General features: G+C 42.0%; 1 protein-coding gene across 1 annotated transcript in view; it reads right to left on the bottom strand.

Moving 5' to 3' along the window:
* Window positions 1-18,753, bottom strand: part of UTP20 (UTP20 small subunit processome component) — a 65,964-nt gene that overhangs the window by 24,605 nt on the left and 22,606 nt on the right. Inside the window, exons 22-37 of the mRNA XM_059816308.1 lie at window positions 17,975-18,178; window positions 16,054-16,144; window positions 14,428-14,513; window positions 13,730-13,855; window positions 12,955-13,121; window positions 12,220-12,428; window positions 9,016-9,159; window positions 6,511-6,590; window positions 5,366-5,592; window positions 4,240-4,384; window positions 3,738-3,825; window positions 2,225-2,368; window positions 1,541-1,591; window positions 1,296-1,448; window positions 611-766; window positions 67-207 (exon numbers count right to left, since the gene is read on the bottom strand). Of these exons, the coding sequence (XP_059672291.1) occupies window positions 67-207; window positions 611-766; window positions 1,296-1,448; window positions 1,541-1,591; window positions 2,225-2,368; window positions 3,738-3,825; window positions 4,240-4,384; window positions 5,366-5,592; window positions 6,511-6,590; window positions 9,016-9,159; window positions 12,220-12,428; window positions 12,955-13,121; window positions 13,730-13,855; window positions 14,428-14,513; window positions 16,054-16,144; window positions 17,975-18,178 (2,212 nt within the window). The remainder of the gene's footprint in view (window positions 1-66; window positions 208-610; window positions 767-1,295; window positions 1,449-1,540; window positions 1,592-2,224; window positions 2,369-3,737; window positions 3,826-4,239; window positions 4,385-5,365; window positions 5,593-6,510; window positions 6,591-9,015; window positions 9,160-12,219; window positions 12,429-12,954; window positions 13,122-13,729; window positions 13,856-14,427; window positions 14,514-16,053; window positions 16,145-17,974; window positions 18,179-18,753) is intronic.

Raw genomic sequence — 18,753 nt, 5'->3', positions numbered from 1 at the left:
CCACAGCAAAATGCTTTTGCTTTGGCAGGGGGAGAAAGACACTAGGGAATGCCTGTTGCCTTTTACCTGCATGTGTTTCATGTTTTCAAAGAAGTCCATGTCAGGATCATGGCGGTTGGTTAACTGGACCAAATCCCGGAATTCAGGATTTGCTGGGAATGTTTGAATGAGGCAGGAAAGCAACGATGTGTAGTCCTGCTGGATGCTCTGCAAAGAGCAAGCAGTGAAGGTTAAGTACCCCTCAGAGAGGCTGTTACATACTCCTGAGAAGAGCAGCGCTGTCATTTATAGAGTGTTTTAAGGCTAAGTCCTACTCTTTGGTAACAGCAAATACACCTGTATTTTGGACTGCACATAAATTAAAGTCTCTCCTCCAAAGAATGAGCTACAACTAAGAAAAGCTGAACAATGGCAAAGAAACACCAGACAGCAGAGTTCTATAACTTGTTAGGTTTTTATAAGATATCAAATGAAGGGTAAATTTGATTACAGTGAGTATCTGCATTTCTTATCCCAGCAACAGACTCAAAGAGCTCATCTATAAGAAATCTCATACGACCTAGCGTCCTGAAGACAGCTGGAAATGTCTAATCAGGTAACAGTGCCTTACCTCAGTCTTACTCTTCAGCCCCCTTCTCACAGACTCCAGGAGAGTATGCTGGATTAGTTCCTTGTAATCATCTTCTGTGTGGTCCATTTCTGCCAGTCGGCAGATAAAACTGGTCAAGCAAAGGCTTGCGTTGTCACTAAGAGCCATGTCCCCTAGCTGAGTGCATGAAGAAATTGTACCACATGAGTCTGGATATCACACCTTTTTCTCCCCAAAAGACTGGACACAACATAACAAGGCCCATAGAGACCCAGTAACTCTTGATACCATTCCTGTAGAAATTCTAGCCCTAAATTAATGCCCACCCTTCCAATCAGGAAAAATCCTTTTAGATTTACCAGCAGGCCCACACAACCACAACATACTGCAACAAAAAGAAAAGCAGCCTTTTAAGACTGCAATATGCCTTTTATACAGTACAAACTGACCGAACAGTTCCAGGGCTCACTGATAGAAAGGTGCACTGTGCTTGGGTGAACCTTCTTGCTGCACTGTATTTGCCCTTTTGGACACACAGGTGAGAAGGCAAGTGGACAAAACTTACAAACAGATGTTTTGTAAGAAGACTCAGATATGCTCTCTGAATGTTTCACAGTGTCAAAAAACAGCCAATGGAAATCATTCGGAAGTTAGATTCGTTATGGACACATGGTGCACAAAGCAAGAGAAGGAACATTCAGCCAACCTGGATGGTATAGAAGCAGTTGTGCATAACAGGGATGAGGAAGTCAATATCCACTACTTGCATTTCCTTGATGTGGGCTGTGATTGACTGGAATGCTGACAGACGTACATCGAAGTCGATATCGTCGAGATGCCGTTGATCAAAGGCATTCAGCTAAGAGACAGCAACAAGTAATTTATGAAAAAGGCCAGAAACATGACAATACAATGCTGGGGGAAAAAAGTGAGCAAAGAAACTGTGCATACCTTAACAACATCAGTAATATACTTCAATTCACTGTCCAAATCAGATAAAGTCTAAAAAGAAACATAAAATAGTTTAACTGTTACAGTTGTTAAAAATTTAGAGAACTCAAGACTTTACCACTTGAGACAAAAAATAAAGCAAGCAACAGCATCAATCTTTCTCCTGTTAGAAGCTTAATAAAAGCCATTCTTCCTCAAGTTCAAAGATGTGTGTTTTAAGTTCGTAAGTTTCTAAATATCTACACTGAGTGTTTCCTGGGTTTTTCTGCTAAAAAAAAAAGTTATGTAAGTCACTTCAAAGAAGTAGAAAACAGCCTGACTGCTATAAATCTCTGAGAGAAGAATACAAATAAAAATAACCTTCAGGATGCTGAAAGCCATTCTTATTTCATAAAGATACAGAATTCATTATGGATGAAGTGTGCTTTATTTGGCTTCTCTTACACAAAAGTACCCTGGTCATGCTCACATCAACCAGGCTGTAAGCCAAAACTTTTACAAATCTTCGTGCAGCTCATTAATTTCTATCACATACAATTCTGTTACTTTTACTTAACAGATGATGTAGATTAAAAAGGTTTTTAAGCTCATGTACAACAAAGCTAAATATTGCCATTTATTTTGTTCTTGATCTCTTAGAACAAGTAAAAAAAAGCAGAGAAAGACACGTAAAATGCAATATACCTGAAATACCAAGCACAACTTATGTCGAGACAGTTTGTTCTGGATGACAGAAAAAAGCTTTGCCAGTGGTTTGAGAAAGCTTGTAGGGTTTGAGCAATGCCTCAGCAAGTTCTGCACTGTCTCCAGAATGTCAATCTCTGTACCCTGAAAGAGACAGATAACTGTCAATAAATACTGAAATCTCACAAGATTATTTCATTTCCTTGGGAAATATTTCAAGACACAGAGTGAACTTAACCGCTTTGCTATATTTTCTTCAGATCACAGATACTGAGTGAGAACAAAGAATTAGGAGGACACACTCAATGCAATTATCAAATCTCTCAGAAGCACTTGCAACCTTTCAATTAGACACAAGCACAGTGTTAGAGAAGAGTGCCATTACAATGAACACTTCTTTTTTGTGTCTTTCCTCAAATGACTCGAAGTTCAGGAGAACTAATAAAGCTTTAAAAGGTAGTCTTTCTTTAATCTGTGAAACGAACATTAACAGCACCATATACTTGTATGATCTCCCTGAATGGAAATCATATGTGGTCCCCTAATGATTCACAGATTTAAAAACCAAGCATCCTCTGTGAACTTGCAAAGCAGAAGCTACAGACTGCTGCCTAGCAGTTCTTTCTGCAAACCTAAAATCTCTCACTGAGCAACTGCATGTCTTTTAAGAAAAACAAGACTCAAACCTTGATCCAATGATTCAGGCAATCACGCTGAATAATCAATAGATTCATTCATTGTAGGTGGGACTATATTTCTGAAAACAAGGTTTGCCAGTGAGGGAAACCCAGAAAAAATAGTTTACCAATATCCTCAGTGCTTAATTTATTTAACAGTTGACAAAAGTCTAAGCCATGGAGAGCTCTGCTTCCTTCTACTGCAGCCCATATGCTTTGCATGCCTGAGGAATTCAGGATTTTAGGGAAGTTTCAGTAATGAGATACACTTCTGTACCCACAGGTGGATTCCTTAAGAGTGGAAGGAAAACAGAATAGAAGCAGGAGATATGGGAGCATGTTAATAGTACTGTACAATGTTTGCCTTTCATCCTGAAACAGATCAATGTAGCACTGCCCATTACACAGCATGTACTACATACTCAACCATGTGTATTCATACTGCTGTCCAGGTGCTGTGGCTTTGGATTTGGGGTGCATAAAATCCACAACGAAGAAGAGCATTTATTTCAAACACTGCAAGGAATTTCGTGGATTCAGTACAGTGGCAAAGGAAGCAAAGATTGCATAAACACTTCCGTAGGCCTTCCCCATGAAAAGGGGGAACAGAGTCGGCCTGGGCACTGGCATCCTTGCAAAGCATCCAGTGACTCGTAGGCATCAACGCATAATGGCACAGCTTTCTGAGCAGACAACAAACACATGAAGACTTGATTTCAGGCTAATCATGAGAAATGGCATGTAATTGATAAGACTTTTAACTGCATCTTAAACAAATCTACTTTATTAAAAGAAAAACATGTTTAATAGGGGGAGGAAAAGTAATTTCTACCTACCTGTTCCATGTTACTCTGATAAAGGAAAGGGAGGAGAAGGCTCACAAGCACTGAATTCTGACTCTTTTCTTGTATAAATTTGCTGATCCTGCACAATGAGACAAGGTGATTTACTATTTTATATCAATCCCATCACCAGCATAGAGCACAGAAGAACTCAGTCAGCACTAGTGCCATACCACAGGGCTTTGTCAGCCCATCCATCCGTACCCAGGCTAACAGAGCATACCCACCAAAATCATGGTATCAGCCCAGGTATTCAGTTCCACATGACTGCAGGCATTTCTGTACCTTTTCCTACCCCCAAGAGGCATTGGTTTTGAGTACCAGCAATAGAAACAGCTAGAATAAATTTCTGAAACTTTTTCCCCTCAGTCACCAGCAACTTGCAAAGTCAATGAGATGGAACGTTTTTTTAATTTGCAACCTATTACAAAAAGCCTCTTTCTTCCTCCCTCCTTCCAACTTTTTTAACTGTTTCGAGCTCTAAAGAATCACTTACTTGGAAAGTATACTCAGCTCTTTGCTGACTTGAGCTCTATACTTCTTCTTTTTCACCTTCTCCACATTTAACATTGTTTTGCTGAAGTACTGAAGTATGGCAGGAACATGAGGCAGAACCAAGCGGCAACCTAAGCTGAGGGTCTCTGTAAGGGATACAACAGTTAGCAACACCCAACTCTGTGCTGCAAGCAACAGAAGGGAGATCCAACCCTAGACAAACAAAGGGGGAAATGGAGACAAAGGAGGTTTCGTCAGTGGAAAAAGAAGAAAAAAAAAAAATCAATGGGAGCTATGAATGTGTAGAGCAGCTGGCTGCTGGGAACATGCACCAGCACTTGCTGAGACCAAGTCTAACGTGTCTGAGCTGGGACCAATGAAAGCACACACAGAGAACAAAAGCTCTCCTCACAGATTTCAGTAACAGTCCTGGTAAATGTGGGCTTATCAAAAGGTACCAAGGAGGTTCCTCAAAGGTAGTAACTGTCTCATAAAATGGCTGGAGCAGTTATAGATGCAGTTTTCTTTATTCTACCTCTGACCTCTTGTCCAAATCAAAGCTGCCATAACACAGGCACAGCAATAAGTGCTCTCCTTTCCACTACTTTTGAGTGTTACAGGTGAAAGATGGCTCCACAGCATGAAACACAGCACACCACCCTTCCTGTCTATTACCACTCAAAGATAAAAGGAATCAATGGCAGGTCTTTCTTGTCAGGGAGTAGAGACTAAACATCAACGGTACATGACCATGTGGGGAGTGGGCTTTTATATAAAACTTGTTGCGAGGCTCAGAGTCAAGTCAGCAATGCAGTTCTTGAAGTTATTCTATCATTCAAAGCTTCACAGACAAAACAGGTCAACAACAGAAACATTTCCCCTCTTCATAAGGAATTTCTCCATGCTCAGGACCCTGACACTCAAATGTGGATCTCAGCGGTCATGAGACAAGCAGGACTTTACAGTTCTTGAGCATGCCAAGACAAATGTGCACACTGACTTTTCCATCTCCACTAGGAGGTCTCCTTCCCCTGTATTCTCAGCCAGTGTAAAGACAACCTCAACATAATCTAACACCTGCATCCAAACCACCCCAAGGGCCTCTCACAACTCTTACGCAGGCATACCTTCTGTCACGTCTCCAGTGACCATGACAACACAGTCAGTCACGCTCAAACTGGAAACCTGCTCCGTGGGTTGAAAATCTGGACTGTTGAGAAGGCTATCAGCTATGTCCATCACAAGACTGGATGTGGCCTCAGACAGATTCTTGGCTGACAGGACAGCAAACACATTTGACAGTATATCACACTCTGGGTGATCTGGCTGCTGCTTTGCCAGCAAGGGGAAATACCTGAGAGAAAGATTATAAAAAAGGTAGGCTGAAAATTTAAGTTTAGAACTTTATAATTCTTTTGTGCAAAAAGTCACACAAAAAGATAATGACTGTCTTCTACTTCAAATAGGGAAAAAGCACAAAAAAAAAATATCACAGAACAACAATGTCATAAAAGTAGAATGAATGGAGGTTGAGAGGTCATAAAGTTCCTCTTTTTGCTTCAATATAGCATCATCTAAACCTAACCCTTTCTCCACAGATGTTTGTCCAAGTCTCCTGTAAGCCTGCTCCTAACCTAATTTCCTAACCTTTTAACGGAAGTTTGTATGCAAGTTCTTCATGCCTACAAATGACATGTCTTAAAACAGATACTGCTTTTTCTTTCCTGAAGTACCCAGTGAGTCTGTGGAAGAGGTAAAAATCACTCAAGACAGCCGAGTTGGAATTTCTCACAGTACCTGCATCAAAAAGAGCTCTGTTACAATTCCCAGTGTCAGAATTTCAGTCACAGATTCTGTGTGGAACCTGCCCACATTCCCTGTATCTTTCTATTTTATGAAAGAATCAAAACCATGAATGAAATGATGTATTGTAAAACTGACTCCTCAACTCCCAAAACTAAGAAGTCACTAGTCAAGACACAGACATATTCTAAGAAGTCAGCCTTCCTCCTCACCCATCAGCTGGGTTTGGGCTACATATCTGCTTGGTTGTTCATATATGGGAAAAACAGTCCAATAAAAAGAGAGTAATTGCATAAATTGGAAAGCTTCACAACTGCATCTGGACTGCTATCAAAAGAATAATAGTCTAATGGAAAAAGAAAATGTGGGTTTGGACAAAATTATTCATAACCTGTTAGTGTGCTCTCTTTTTTCCTTGAATTTTGTGTACTCAGGAGAAATACTTACACTTCTTTGCAAGAACACTTACCTGGGGTTCTTACTCCAGGTGTGAATGAGTTTGAGCAGAAAAGTTGGAGAATACTGACTCTCTGAAGTCAATCTGCAGACCTAAAGGAGATAAAAATCAGATACCAATGCAACCCGAGTAGGTAAAGCCACTTAAAAACCTCAACTCTAACAAAGACCTCACTACAATCTATAGGTTACCTTTTTTGAGAAAGTAATTTCATTATCATTTTTCCAGCTCCCTCAATATTTGTAGAATCACTCTTAGATTATCTTACTCCTATTCATACAGTATTCCAGCTACCATTTTTACCCTCGTCTTGAAATTGGCTCCCCATGGATCCTCACATTTGCCACAGAGACCTGGCAACCTCTTCTGGACATAGCTATGAGATCTCAAGCGCGACACCCAAGACTCACTCCTCCCACACTTCCTGTGCCCTGGCCACAGCACTTGCCATTCCAGCATCTGCTCTGTATCTCCATGGCCTCACTGCTACAAAAGCACCCTCTCTGCTAAGGGAGATGCTCAAACACTGCACCACACCCTGGAAATGCGGTATCATAACACGGTTCTGTGGCCAAAACAACCCCACCTAAGAGATGCCCAGCCTAAGCCCCACACAGTAGTTGCTGCTCCTTCACATGACTGGACACAGGCAAGAGACTCAGTGCACAGGTCTGGCTCCCTCCTCTCTGCCACTCTGCAACCCAACAGGCTGCATGCAACTCACACAGCTGGGTTTCCACCCTGACCATAGCTGCACTGTCAGCAGGGCACCGCAAGTGAACAGAGACAGGGGAAGTTCCAGTGCATTCAGGGGCGATAGCCAGGATGGTGCCCGTGGAGTTTGGACTAGCTCAGTCTGGGCTCAAGTCCTGAGCATAACAGAAAAGAAGGCAGATCTGACTGTCATAGCCAGGGTCTTAGAAAGCTTCTTCTCCTGCCCCCAAAGGCTGGTAATGTTATTGCTCTGCATAAAACAGATCTTTTCTGAATGACGTACAATGAACAGTAAACCGTTAATCCAATTCTGCAGGAATGCTGCTGTGCAGGCTAACGATACTGAGCCTCTGCAGCAAACTCCTGGAAGATGAAGAACAGCAAACTCCAGTTCCAAGTACAACAGGCTTAAAACAATTCGCCTTCTCCATGAGTTTTTATACACCTCAGTTCCACAGCCTTAAAAAAGGAAAGCGCACAAGTCGAACAATTCTTCTGCCAAAACCAGTTCACTGGTAGAGACCGCCTCTAGAGGGAGCTTCTGGATTGTACTACCGTCCAAGCTCCAAAACCAGCTCTGCACTTCACATCTACAAGGACAACAGGAATTCTAACTATTTAACAACAATTTTACATTTTGTTCAGATTTACTCAGTGTTTCCAAACACAATGCTCCCCAAAAGCATTAAGTGTTTTGCTGACTTAAAGCCTGAACCACGTGCTTGAACTGCTCTGGGACTGCAGTAAATGTTCACTGCTTTGCCCATATGGCATCCTGGCCTTGAAAAGACTCCATGGACAAACCAGGAACATACAACTCCCTGTTGCTCAGCCCAGTGAAATATAGAGCTATATGGACTGCCTGAAAGTATTTTATCTACTGTTCGTCCACATACACATACTACACATAACATATTGTTACTGGTAGAGCGGAGAAACATGGTAGGATTAAACAAACACAATGTCTAGAGAAGCACATCTGCGGTTTCATAGACCACAGCAGTTACACCTGGTGCTCTTTGACAGGCTTTTCTGCTGCAAGGAAGTTGGACATTTGGATACCTCAAAAGCCTCAGTGGAAGAGGTCTGTTGGAGTCAGCCATTTTGCTGTTACCCTTTGGGTGAAGGCGACTGCCTTTAGAGCAGGGACAACCCACCAGCTGGTACAGGCATTCTCTGATAACCTCAGAGCCCAGTGCACTGACACAGCCAGCACAATTTCATTTTAAATACTGTTGTGTTCTCTCTTCCTCTCATAGTAGTACATTTTCCCAACTCAGAGGTGATCTGAATTTCTCTGGTGAAGGCCACAACCCTGTGCTTTTTTGCTGTGCTCACACGGGACTCCCAGCAGGCAGGCACACGAGCACACAGCCCACTGACAGACCTGCTGGGTCCTTCCTTTTCTGCAGCAGTATTTGTTTCTGCAGTTCCCTACCACAGGCCCAATAACTGTCACACAGAAAAGTAGCAAAGTGCACCTAGGAGTGACTAGTATTATCTTGCTTCCCTGAAGCATCTAGGGAAGAAGTCTGCTTTGGTGGTTAAAGAACAAAGAAATGGCATCCACTTTATTCAGATGAATTAATTTGTACTTTAGCCTATGACTTGATTATTCCAGGCCTAATCAAACATGAGGCAAGAGACTGGCCTTGCACAGACACATCAGAATGCCAGAATCTGTCTGAGGCCTCATCCAATCTTGTAACAGGCATAGCTGCCACAATGGACTCCAGGGCAGCTGGAATTCTCTGCATGGTACATGTTACACACAAGCTGTTTGGAAGAACAAGAAATACTTACCTGAGGCCACACCACTGCATGGAAAACTGCATCAATCTCTTCCACACTAAAGCTGTAGGTCTCATAATCAGAAAAAAACTCCACCACAAGCTTGAGTCCAAGACGTCTCAAATTCTTCAGTGGATTAATCAACCTCGGTTGGACCTGTAAAAACAAAACAAAAAAAATCCCAGTAAGACCTTTGCAGAACAACAACTAACTACTTGCTCTGAAATTAAATAAATACAGCAATTCATTGACCACAGACACAACCTTTGCTAGAACTATCACAATGCTCTTCTGTTTTCTCCTGTAACTTGTTCAAGGCTGCAATCTACTTCTCATAGCTGACCTAAATTTTTCTAAGGGGTGCCTGTTCCTGCACTTACTGAGTTACACAGGACTCCTTCAGCTCACGAAAATCTATGCTGACAGGTTTGAAGTAGTATCTGCCCTTTTTGGACAGAATGCAGAAAGCTACAAAACAGTTACATTTCCAGCCCTGACATTTAAATAATTCTGTCTTACACAGGAAAGGACCCAAATTAGCTCTCGAAAGCGAAGTTATAGCTTGCACACTGAGATCTACTGGGAAGAAAAGAAATCAACAGACAAGGAGAAGGGGGAGGAATACAGAAAGCAAGAATGTGAATCACCTCCTCCAACGGCACAGAGGGTATAGCATTTGGTTACAGGAGGATGCTTCCTGTACCGATTTAGCACTTACGCTCTGTAGCCTTTCTTGGGGAAAACATTTAAGTAAGGAAATGAGCCACACAGCTAATCATGAAGTTATTCATGCATTGCTGCATTCTGACTCTTCTCACCGAGACGAGTCTTGACTTAAGTAACCTAAATTATTTCCATACTGTGCAATGCAGCTCACAGCACAAACACATGAGGTAGCTCCACAGTGCAGAGGTACTGAACTCCAGTCTCAGAAACAACAGAGCCATGTCACAGCAAATAAAGGCCACTGACCAAGACTAGAGCTATGTCTTGGATTCCTCAGGGTCTCCAGTACATATCATGATCCACCACACAGAATAAACATTTGTATCTCTTATTTTGCAAAGCAGCTTTGGTGTCAAAGCCTCACTGAAACACATCACAATTTTTTTTTATTTGATATACCTATGGACTTCTGAAGACACTACCCTCTACGACGCAATACACTTCTATACTCCCTTTGCACCCAAAATCACAGGTAAAAAGACAAAGAGGAGATGGTGGAAAAGGAACCAAATGTGCTCTTGCCCAGGACCTCCCAAGCTTTGCTAAGTGTGTACTAATGGTGTGCAGTCAGCTTCCAGGCAGCACATGAGCTGCTTGAAGGGCCAAAGAAAGCACAAACCAGGCTGCTATTGATAATGGTGACCCCCAAGCAAAATAATTTTGAGTCTCCCACTGTTCAACTGCCATAAGAGCAGTCCTCTGAGATCAAGCCTTTGAGAGGACAAAAAACTCAATACTGAACACAATCAGTAGGAAATGGTAAATGAATAACTTGGCTTAAAACAGTCAAAGTTGATATTTAATTCTCCAGGCAGTATAAGCCTGCAATAAATTACTCTCAAACTCCAAGAACATCCAATCATTAGCCAAGATAAACAGATTTCTCACACTCTTCCTTGAGCTTTTAACATCTCATGGGCTAATGAAGTGCTAAATTAAGTTCAGACAAATGACAGACCGTCGCTCTGCACGTTATACAACGATGACAGCATTACGGTAGTAACCCTGGCAAAATGTGACTAGCTCAGAAATGAATGAAGGAGCTTTTAAAACTCCTTTCCCAGTTTAAGACATGTAGGCACATGCAATCCATTGCTTAACAGACTGTGGGATGCTGCTGTCCTCAAATTTGCCCATCCCCTTCATAAATGAAGACAGTTACAAGATTCTGTGCAGCCTGCAGGCAACTATGGGACCTTGGATGCCACCTGACTGTAAGGGCTTGCTTTGTTTGATGGATTGTTTTCAAGGCAAGTTCTAACCACAAATGCTCACGGATGGGTCTTCGCAAGAACACATGTGCATGGTGACAAAACATTCATTACCTAACACCACTTACACAGTCTATCATCACATAATTCCTTTTAACACACCACTTGCTCAGTCTATCATCTCATAATTCCTTTCAACTCTGCAGTGATGATGATGACTGTGGAGTTTCCTTGTTTCACATCTAATATATGATCAGGCTCTGCACCAGACCAGACTTGAGCTTTCCTTTTTCTATTTGGATTGAAGCCTGGCAAAGGCACTAGTTTCAGAAAGACAGAAAAGCTGGCTCAATGTCATAGCTTCCAAAGAGCTGGCAACAGACCCCCTGAGCTATCTGGACTAGAGCTCAGGAATTTCTGCACTGTTCTCCTGGTCATAGGGCAGCAGTAAGCCAAACATGCCCCATCTTTAGGTGCAGCCAATCTTTAACAGAATGTTTTCCTCACCTGACCCTTTCTGCCTGTACAGCCAGCGCACAGCAAGGGAAAAAACATTTGCAGTACTCTGCAGATACCCAGCTGAGACCCAAACTGTGACACTGGATTAGCACGACTACTCCTGATACAGAGCTGAATGTGCTTCTAGTGTGCTGAAAGCTTGGCTGGTGGTCATGTTATCCCTGTGTCTCATGGGATGAGACAATCACTGTAGATAATCACTGTGATCATCCACAGTGCTGAGCTCCCCTGAGGTCTAGCGCTGCTACAGAACACCTCAAAGACAAGTTTTGCTGTGAAGTCCTCAGGCAAGGAACTTTAAATCCTCTCCTTCCCCTGCTCAAATGTTTTATCCTTGCAGCCAAGGAACTACACCTTTAAGGCCAATTTCAACTTCCAGCCATAAGATCTTGTTACATCCTTACAACAAATCATTTACCTTTCCCTCATGCCCATCTCTCCACAGAGCAGGCAGGCAGCAATGCACAAAGATCACCTCCAACTCTCTCATCAGTAACTCAAACAAAAATGCAGTCCTGTTTTCTAAATCTATTAACTCTGCCTGCACTGCCTGAGCCCTGCAGCACTTTCAGAAAAATATCACTAGCCTCTATTTTGACAGACATCTAATTGCTAAGCTTCACTCCATGCTGGCATTAAACCTGAACCAGTCAAGGTGTACATGTGCAAGCTAAGGGGAGGAGGAGGGAAAGGAATTTAATTTACATGTTTATTTGTATGCATGTGTACAAATACAGGTATATGTACACATATATCGTACCTTCTCTCTTTGCTGGAGGATGCAGGATACCACAGCCGTCATGCAGAGGAGAATCTGTAGAATTTCAGGCAGGTACTGATGGATCAAATGTCCCATGTTTTTCAACACAACTTCGAGACCATTGAAAAGGCTATGCTGACGCCCAAGAGGCAGGACTTTAGCTAAATCCAGCTCTGACATACTTCGAAGCACTGCAGTCTGGCAAGGCCCTGCAATAGGCAAAGGGACAGCAACTTACCTAGAGAAGCACCATGAAGATACCCACTACTGAAAATAATTTCAGTGAAAAAATAGCATAAATGGCCCTAAATTACAGTTCCTCACATTCAGCTTTTTAACTAAGGACAGCTCCAGGTCTCCATCTCCTGTGACACTCAGATGTCTCCCACTGCTACAGTATCAGAGCACTTTACAGCCTCTGTTTATTGCCACCATACTCAAGCTAGCCTACAATGCCAGTGATTGCTCATTCCTGGCCTGCTACAGCTTCCTCGCACAGCTGTGGCAACTCATTCAGTTTTTCTGACCTTGGACCTGTAAAACAGAGCAATCGTGCTTTGTCAGGAAAAGCTCAGGGAATCCCAGCCCTTATCAAAAGTTCACTTTCACCCTTTCATCCCCCAAGGCACTGTTAGAGACAAACTGAAGCACATAACAGTACTAAGCGTATTTATCCTCCCACATCTCTACAGGTCAGGAACTGCCACATCCCCAGGTTCTACTGCCTGTACCTACCATTACTGAATTGCTTCACAGCTTCAAAGAGCAGATCCAAAAACATCCGTATCTCTTCTGGCAGTGAGCCGGCAAGAAATCGCAGAACGATCGACATGCGAGTGCCCGCTGAAGACTTGCCCTGTGTTTTGCTCCCTGTTTTGTTTCTCATTCTGCCATAGAGAATTCTTCAAGAGCCGAAAAGAGGTTGCATTAGCTTTCAGCAAGCCATCTGTTTTCTAGTCTCTTATTCTGCAGGAGAAACTCCATTTCATTTAAAAACATACCCTAGTGAGAACAAACGGAGTGGAAGTCCCCCCTTCAGGGTCTCCACTGAATTACTACACGGTGCCCAAAAATATCTCAGTGAAGGATCAGCTTCTGCTACTACAATAGAAGCTTTGGTGGAGACTTCCAGTATAAAAATTAGAATACCTCCATGCTAGCTTGAGGGCAGCTACTGCTGATAAAGCAATCTCCATGACAACTTGCATCACTGTATCTTAATAAAAATAAGTGGTAATACTCAAGTGAACTGAAATGATCTCACAGTTTTCTGTAAGCCTTAGAAAAGAAAGCATTTACCAAAATGCTGTTTTTAAAGAAAACACCATTCGTGTAACACAGTACATAAACGTTTTAAAAGGAAACCATACAGAACATCACAAATTAAGTCATCAAACTATACCATTAACCATAGGTTTATCTCAACTGTTTAAAATTAGAAGCAGCAGCATTACATCTCTGCTCCTCGTACTTTGACATGAATCCTCTAAACGTGCACTTCATGACACACCTCATAAGAACAGGGATGAGATCTGGTCGATGCTGCATTTTTACTACTGCAGTGTCCTCAGAAATACTGAAATGGACTATTTCTTCTTTAAAGCTCTTGTCCTCCAGTAGCCTTTGCAAGTTCTCCCTGAGAGTAATAAACATTATTTGAGGGCAGGTAGGGGTTGTAAAAATAAACAGACACACACACACGCATCTGTATCTACCTACCTACCTACCTATCTAATCTGTGCTGTATGTAAAAATGTTAAAACACTATGTTCACAACCTTTTATCAAAAAGTATTTAAAAAGCCAGCAACTTTAAGCTAATTACATAGGTAAGTACCTCCTGGACATATTCTGAAGAGATTATTCAACCACAAACTACAGTTTTATGCTGTCACTTTCTCTGAGTGGTTATAAAGCATCAGTACAAAAAGACCTCTTTGAAAAAGATACAACTACTAAGCACACACTCTTCTGGGACAGAGGGAAAGTGTTGCCATTTTCCTGCAAACAAAAAAGAGACACTGACCAACCTCAAGACCTTATTTCCTGTTTTAGACAGGAAATATATAGCTGGCTAAAATTAACATTTATACATATGCCTTCAATAAATATAGGCAAGGCTCCCTCTTTGAGGTAACTGACCCCAAGCAGGCTTCTGATATGACCACAGGCTCATTCACCGATACTAAAATAATATAAAAGCTTTTACCTGTATGGCAGTAGATGAGGATGCTTGTATGTCATTATACAGTCAAGAGCTATTCTCTGTACATTCTGGTCTTGATGGGACAGTAACTGCAGATGACAAAAGAAAATGAGTCACTATCTGGAAGAGAGAAGTGCTTACTGAAAATAGCAAAACAACCCAAAGGCTCCAAGCTCAAGCAGGTTTTGGACTAACTTATCAAAATGGAAACAGAATGTTATGTGCTGCCAGTATAATGCCAAGATGTGAATACACAACTGTCACCCATAAAAAGCACATACAGTTGCTGGTAGTTCATATATACTCCCCCACCCCCCCATCTACATAAGACAGTTATAATATTTGGGTTTTCATAATTGTCCTTTGGACCACTGTCAGCTTGCATTTTCAACCTCCCAAACCAGTTACCAGTTGTGTGTCTGGGAAGACTGGATTAAAAAGCAGACTACTCAAACCACCCCAAGACACCTGTATTTCTTCCCTGTGACAAACACAAAATACTCGTAAGACTTAATACGCAAAATTTCACTGAGATTTGCCCTCTCTTGAAAATGACACCTCATAACCTAGGCATTAAGAAATACAGATCATTTTCCCAAGCAGCATCCTTATCAGTTCTGTGTCCTACCAAACAGCACAGGCTAGAATCAAAGGTCACTTCACCATGATGTCCCTATGCCAGATGGACACACCAGCCATGACAATACGTATGCTAAGACACCGAAATGGCAAACAGTAAGTAATGAAGTACTCTCTCTTCTTATGTTGGGCTGTTCTTCACACACTGTTTTGACCTGTACACATCTGTTCAGTATTTTCCTAAGAACACAGGCAAGCAAATACATGGACCAACTCTTTTCCTAAGCAAAACTCTGAGGTTGACTGAAATAGAGTGGATGTTCATTAGAGATTCCCAAATCTGGGGACTAATGAATGGACCTTTCAACTCCCACACCGGGTGCCAGGTGAAACCCAGGGAACTAAAAGGTTCATACCATTTAATACAGTTCTACAGCCCACTGACCACAGCCCCAGAGAACACAAATTGGGAGCAATTAGAGCAAACCCCAATGATCTGAACAAATCCACAAATCAGAAACCAACAAAACTCAGTGAAATTAATAAAATACCCTTCTAAGGAGTGTAGGATAAAGACTTAGAATGCCCCTTCAGAGTCATAATTTTGACAATTCCTTCAGGGAAATCCCTCGAAAAAGAATCTTATCAAACTGAATATTCTTCAAGAAGAAACTGTTTTCTTTTTTTGACGCAAAATGATCTGTTTGAATCCAAAGATTCACAATCCTCTTCCAGATCCTGCTGTGCAAGTGGAACAGGCTCCCTCTACAGCCACTGCTCCATCTTGCCAAAGACTACCACTTGTCTGCTGCCAGAACTGTTTGCATGAGCTGCTCCTGGCAAACTAAGCCAGGTATCTCAAGCAGGTCTTCGCTAAAGGGGCTCATTTTAAGTGAAGCCTGCTAGAAAGCCCTCTCAAGGACAGCTCCTTTTTCAGCTATCATGGCTGGGTTCAGAAAATCACAGGTTTCTGCAGTCTCAGACACTGCATTCAAATAAGAATGAGTTCATTTATTAGCAGTAATTCTAAAAGCCAGCAAATAGCATCACCTGGGTATATAATGCGTTCAGCTTCTGCTCCAGATACAATGCACGAGGATTTGAGAATTTAGAGAAAACTTGTAAGTGGGCTATTAGTTGCCTGCAAAACAAAACAATTACTTTTTAAATGACCAGAAGAGACAATCCTGCATTATCATAAACAAATGGGGAACTTTTATTAAAATTTATTAACAAGAAAGAAAAAAAAAAATCCAAACACACAAGAGGATCCCAAGTCTACAGGCCTCCATTTCAGAGACACAGCAAGAGGTATCCTGTTCCCTCTCCTAAGCTCCTTCCACATGTCACTTCACTGCACAGCGAAGGCCATTTCCTCAGTAGCACTACACGGGCTCAACTTTTGATGAGAAAGGAATACAGTCAGGATGTAGCTGACTTCTCTCTGCCAGCCCAGTCTGGAACATCAAGCAGGTGAATTTACCTCTTTATTTATTCACCTGTCCTTAACTGGTGCCCATTTCGCTCCTATCAACATGAAGGGCTGCATTTAGCCACTGACTGCGCTGGACTTATGCCAGGCTGCAAGCACAGATGGGAGTCAGTTTCTCTAAAAGTGGCTGTCACCCCACATCTGCCCCAGCTCCATGTTGTGGGAGGGGAGAGAGGTGACCAAGATAAGGAAGGTGTGAGATCTCCTCTACCATATGCGCTGTTGGACTGGCAGAGGCTGTCCTCATCCAGCTGCTCCTTGTGGTAGTTTACACTAAACTCTCCAGACACTCAGCTGGGCCACCCTCCTCCATGGCTGGGCTCAGCCAAAGGACGAGTATGACACCTTCCAGCAACCCCACGTTGAGCATGGGGCAAGTGTGGATCCTCCCACTGCCTCAGCCAGACCTCACGAGCTGCAGGCTGCAGCCCCAAGAGGCCTGTGGCACAGGCCTGACTGCATGAACTGTCCAGGGCAAAGACGATGGGAGGTCACTCCAGAACCCATTAACACGTCTCCAGTAAATCTTTTATGCCTTTGTTACTGCTACCAGGAACTAATGCTTCCACTTAAGTACATGCACATTTTGACATGGAGGTTGAAAAAAACAAAATGAAAAAAACCTTGGACTGTCACTGTATTTTAATTGCTGACAATTTACAGATACAAGCCAGAATCTGGGAACAAAATGAAACACCTATAAGACACCTGGGATTAAATGACAACTCAGGTTACATATCAAATACTTGTCATGTTCCAACATGTAAGGTGACATTTTGAAGTTCTCTGTCATTGCAAGGGCCACCCTTTGTAGAAAAAGTGGGAAAATACAAATCTTTGTGATGTATTTGTAATGGACATTTGACAGAGGTCATCAGGGTAAAAGGACTCTGATCAGAGAAATTGTGAGGAAAGAGTCACTTTTTCCATGTATTTAGCACTGCAAACAGTGACATTACAACAGCATGTAGCTTCAGCCTAAAACACCACCAAATAAAAATCTTTGTCCCTAAGATGATGACCAGGACCAAGATTTTTAACAGGTAGTTAATGGCAGAATCCCAATATTAAAATACCTAAATGAATAGTCTCATTTTTCAAAGTGTTTGGCAATGCCCATGGTTTTAAAAGACCAACAGATACACACACAGAAGCCAGAGGAATGCAGGTACAATGGCCTCCAAAAACTTCAGAACGGCTTCAGAATACCACATAACTTTTGCTTAAAGTAACACAAACCACAGACTGTCACAGCAGGTAATGAGGTAATGATAAAGCCTGGGCAGTGTCTTTGGATGTTTAGTACTGTGCAGGCACAGTTTCTGACTCTAAAGGGCTTATAATTAATTGAAAAATTATGAAGTGCAAGCAAAAGAAGAAAAAGGAATATATATTAAAACATAGCTTTTTATCTCAGTATGAGCTGCTGAATCTGCCTTTCCATGAAAGCAGTAGCAAGGGAAAACTAAAAATACTTACTTAGCAGCAGCTCTTCTTGTTTTCTTTTTTGGTAGTCCTACAGTAATCGGTTCCCCTTCTTCCTTTTCTTCTTCCTCCTCCTCCTCCGTAGCAACACCATTCACCTCTTCACCAGGTATTTCTTTTGCTGCTACTGTATCACTCGTTTTCTTTCTAAGATCCTGAGATGGAGCCACTAACGAATCTGCTGGGTAGTACTCATTTCTGTATTTAAAAAAAGAAGGAAGGAAGGAATTAAGAAGCATAGCATTTTTCAGTGTTTCAGGGCAAGAACAACTAGAAACTCCACAATCCACCATTCTCATTATTCATGGCACTGTGTCTTGGGATACTACATGGCTAAAAATTCTCAAAGAAGTGTACTTCAGCAAGTATATGCTTCTTTGCCTACAAGTTGCAGAGATATAAGGCAGTGACCAAATATGCTAAAGGAGACTGGAGGTACCTGGCGGACAGGAGAAAAGAGACGTGAATCACTGAGTTACTAAATTCAGGTCTGTAAAGAGGTTATGTGGAGGGCATGGGGGGTTGTGTTTGCTCGCGTGGGCAGATTACGGTTGGACTTGATGATCTTAAAGGTCTTTTCCAACCTAAATGATTCTATGATTCTATGAACAGTGAGTATGGCAGTGTGAGAGTAAGTAAGAAAACTAACCTACTATAGCATAGTTCAATTTTTCCAGGAAGGCAAGCAAAACATAGGTTTTCTAATCATAGAAAAGTTGTATCAGAAACCTTCCCCTGCCATGAGATTACATCTACCCCATGTGCACCATACT

Source organism: Gavia stellata, chromosome 4, assembly GCF_030936135.1.
Source record: "Gavia stellata isolate bGavSte3 chromosome 4, bGavSte3.hap2, whole genome shotgun sequence".
NCBI lineage: Eukaryota > Metazoa > Chordata > Aves > Gaviiformes > Gaviidae > Gavia > Gavia stellata.
The sequence above is the reverse complement of the archived record's forward strand: the minus strand, read 5'-3'. Positions and strand labels throughout refer to the sequence as shown.